The 4,024-nt window shown below is 38.9% G+C and overlaps 1 protein-coding gene across 1 annotated transcript; it reads left to right on the top strand.

Annotated features, from left to right (window-relative positions):
• Positions 1–438: 438 nt before the first annotated feature.
• On the top strand, positions 439–3,613 carry LOC127079087 (uncharacterized). The gene is made up of 5 exons (XM_051019496.1): positions 439–858; positions 940–1,069; positions 1,304–1,988; positions 2,084–2,394; positions 2,553–3,613. Exons 1-5 carry the CDS (start codon positions 439–441, stop codon positions 3,611–3,613), a joined length of 2,607 nt encoding a protein of 868 aa, XP_050875453.1.
• Positions 3,614–4,024: the final 411 nt, after the last annotated feature.

Raw genomic sequence — 4,024 nt, 5'->3', positions numbered from 1 at the left:
GTTTCAGCCATCTCTCAGGTCTTGCCATAAAAGTGCAAGGACCCGGGAACTTTTACTATTCCTTGTACCATCGGCGATAAGCAATTTGATAATTGCATGCTTGATTTGGGAGCGGGAATTAATGTTATGCCTACTTCTATTTATAATAACCATTGTCTTGGTTCTTTGCAGCATACAGGTTTAATCGTTCAGTAGGCGAACAAGAGCAATGCCCACCCTGCTGGTATAGTGGAAGATGTCCTTGTTCAAGTTAATGATTTGATTTTTCCTGCAGATTTTTACATCCTGGACATGGAAGGAGAAACTAAGTCAAGCAGGGCTCCCATCATTTTAGACCGACCGTTCATGAAAACGGCGAAGACAAAATTTGATGTTGACGATGGAACCATGTCCATGGAATTCGGTGACATTGTCGCAAAATTTAACATCTTCGATGCCATGAAACATCCCTTGGAGGAGCACTCTGTCTTTCATATTGACTTGATATCTAATTTGGTTGATGTAACTTATTCTGAATTGTTTTCACTTGATTTTCCATCCTTACTTGGATTTGATGATGTTTACTCATGTGCTGATTGTACTGACACTAACATTTGTGTTGTATGTGCTGAGATTGATGTTGCCTTACAGGGTGACATGTTTCCTACAGGTGAAGTTGTTGTAAACGAAGTTGTTTATGCAGCTGATGCTCTAGACATCCCGACTGCCCCAAACGCCCCATCCATCGAGCAACCCCCGTCCTTAGAGCTGAAACAACTCCCGGATAATCTGAAATACACTTATTTGGAGAGTGATGAAAAACTCCCTGTTATTATTTCTTCTAACCTTGATTCCGATCAGGAAAATAAACTTTTGCAGGTTTAGAAGAAGCACGAGAAGGCAATTGGTTGGACATTAGCTGACATCTTAGGTATTAGTCCTTCCATGTGTATGCACAAGATTTTACTTGAGGACGGTGCTAAAACGGTAAGGAAGCCCCAAAGGAGGCTTAATCCTTTGATTCTTGATGTGGTAAAGAAAGAGGTAACCAAACTCTTGCAAGCAGATATCATTTATCCTATCTCTGACCGTAAATGGGTAAGCCCAATGCAGGTTGTACCTAAGAAATCTGGAGTCACAGTGGTGAAAAATGAAAAGAATGAACTTGTTCCCACTAGAGTTCAGAATAGCTGGAGAGTTTGTATTAATTACAGGAGGTTGAACCAAGCTACCAGAAATGATCACTTTCCTTTGCCGTTCATTGACCAAATGCTTGAACGACTAGCTGGTAAATCACATTATTGTTTTCTTGATGGTTTTTCAGGTTACTTTCAGATTCATTTTGCACCTGAAGTTCAAGAAAATATCACTTTCACGTGCCCATTCGGTACATTTGCTTACAAGAGGATGCCTTTTGGTCATTGCAATGCTCCTGGAACTTGCCAACGATGCATGATTAGTATTTTCTCTGAGTTTGTTGAAAATTGCATGGAAGTGTTTATGGATGACTTTACTGTTTATGGTTCATCTTTTGATGCATGCTTGAAAAGTTTGAATATGGTTTTAGAGAGATGCATCGAGACTGACCTTGTTTTAAATTATGAAAAATGTTATTTTATGGTTGAGCAAGGAATTGTTCTTGGTCACATAATTTCTGAAAAAGGAATTTTTGTTGACCCTGCTAAGATTGACGTAATTTCTACATTGCCTTACCCTTCTTGCATTCACAAGATTCATTCTTTTCTTGGTCATGCAGGTTTTTACAGGCATTTCATCAAGGATTTCAGCAAGATATCTCTTCCGATGTCAAACTTGCTGAAGAATGACGTCACTTTCAGTTTCGATGACAAATGCAAACAAGCGTTTGACTTCTTGAAGAAAGCATTGACCTCCGCTCCCATCATCCATCCTCCCGACTGGACCCTCCCTTTTGAGATTATGTGTGATGCTTCTAATTATGCTGTTGGGGTTGTCCTTGCACAAAGAGTTGATAAGGCTGCCCATGTTATGTATTATGCTTCTAGGACTTTAAATTCTGCACAGTCAAATTACACCACCACTGAAAAAGAACTTTTAGCTATTGTTTTTTCTCTTGTAAATTCAGATCATACTTAATAGGTTCCAATGTTGTTGTTTTTACTTACCATGCAACTTTAAAGTACTTGTTAAAGAAGCCGGAAGCAAAACCGAGATTGATTCGGTGGATGTTATTGCTCCAAGAGTTTAATGTAGAGATTAAAGACAAAAGTGGAGTTGAGAACTTAGTGGCTGATCACTTGAGCAGAATAAAGAGAGATGAAGATCCTTTTCCCATCCAGGATGACTTTCCTGATGAGCAACTTTTACTTATGCATGGTATTACTCCTTGGTTTGCTGATATTGTTAATTATCTTGTTGCTGGTGTTTTTCCTAAAGGTGCATCCAGGACACAAATCCACAAACTCAAAAGTGATGCCAAATATTATGTTTGGGATGATCTGTATCTTTGGAATTTTGGTAGTAATTAGTAATTAGGAGATGTGTCCTCGATTATGAGATTGCATCCATTTTGAATTTTTCTCATGCATCTCAAGTCGGCGGACATTTTGGTCCTCAAAGGACTGCAAGAAAAGTCCTAGACTCGGGTTTTTATTGGCCCACTATTTTTAAGGATGCCAATGAGGTTTACCTCACTTGTAAAGAGTGCCAGATAGCAGGTACAAATGCCACTCGTAAGAGTGAAATTCCTCAGCGGCCTATGCTTTTCTGTGAGGTATTTGATGTATGGGGAATCGACTTCATGGGTCCCTTTCCTATATCATTTGGTTTTTTGTACATTTTACTTGTTGTTGATTATGTTTCAAAGTGGGTAAAAGCTATCCCTACTAGGACTAATGATTCTAGAGTTGTTGCAGATTTTGTCAGGTCTAATATCTTTTGTAGGTTTGGAATACCGCGAGCTATCATAAGTGACCAAGGCACTCATTTCTGTAAATGCACCATTGAAGCTTTGCTCCGGAAGTATGGAGTTATGCACAGAATTTATACCGCATATCACCCACAAACAAATGGGCAAGTTGAGATCTCAAACAGAGAGATCAAACAGGTTTTAGAGAAAATGGTGCAACCAAACAGGAAGGACTGGAGTCGCCGTCTAGAAGACGCACTTTGGGCTCAAAGAATAGATTTCAAGACACCCATTGGGATGTCTCCTTATCGACTTGTTTTTGGTAAGGCATGTCACCTTCCTGTAGAGATAGAACACCGTGCTTATTGGGCGGTGAAAAGTTGCAATTTGGAGATGCAACAAGCAGGTATTGAAAGAAAACTCCAATTACAACAGCTTGAAGAGCTTAGGCTAGAGGCTTATGAAAGCTCTAGGATTTATAAAGAGAAAACTAAGCACTTCCATGATAAGATGATTTCTAGGAAGGAATTCTCTATGGGCCAACAGGTTTTACTGTTTAATTTCCGCCTTAAGCTTATGGCTGGGAAACTTCGATCCAAATGGATTGGCCCTTTTGTCGTTACTAACGTTTTCCCTCATGGTGCAGTAGAAATTAAAAGTGCAGGTACTGATAAAGTTTTCAAGGTCAATGGGAAGCGCCTAAATCTATTTCATGAGAGTTCAGCGCCTGACAATGAAAGCATATAGGAGCTTTCTTTGGAAGCACCCAACTACACTGCAACTTGATCAGGGAGTTCTTATTCCTTTCTCTCAACTTCAATAACTATGTCATTTCATTGAGGACAATGCTTGTTTTTAAGTGTGGGGGAGGGAATTCCCTTTTTGTTTTGTTTTCTTTGCTTTTGTTTCTTTGTTTTGTTTTCAATTATAAAAAAAATAAAATTAAAAAAAGTGCATCTTTTTGAAAGTTCTAGGCTATAGATTAATCCGAGGTTAGTTGTGGAGTTTTGGGAAAAGTTCACAAGATCGGTATCGTCTTAACACCGTAAGTCTCCTGAGTATGGAAATTGTTTTGAATAATTGTTATGACATAGCCTTCAATTTTCATTCTCTTATAGCTTTTGAGTAGTTTATCTTTGCAGTCGGCACCATCTCACA

Source organism: Lathyrus oleraceus, chromosome 5 (assembly GCF_024323335.1).
Source record: "Lathyrus oleraceus cultivar Zhongwan6 chromosome 5, CAAS_Psat_ZW6_1.0, whole genome shotgun sequence".
Taxonomy (NCBI): Eukaryota; Viridiplantae; Streptophyta; class Magnoliopsida; order Fabales; family Fabaceae; genus Lathyrus; species Lathyrus oleraceus.
The sequence above is the reverse complement of the archived record's forward strand: the minus strand, read 5'-3'. Positions and strand labels throughout refer to the sequence as shown.

Coding starts and splice junctions, on each gene's coding strand:
- LOC127079087 (XM_051019496.1), top strand. CDS start 439: ATGAAACATCCCTTGGAGGAGCACTCTGTCTTTCATATTGACTTGATA. Junction 1,070..1,303: donor CATTTATCCTATCTCTGACC/GTAAATGGGTAA, acceptor ATGGTTTTTCAG/GTTACTTTCAGATTCATTTT. Junction 2,395..2,552: donor TGCTGGTGTTTTTCCTAAAG/GTGCATCCAGGA, acceptor ATGCATCTCAAG/TCGGCGGACATTTTGGTCCT.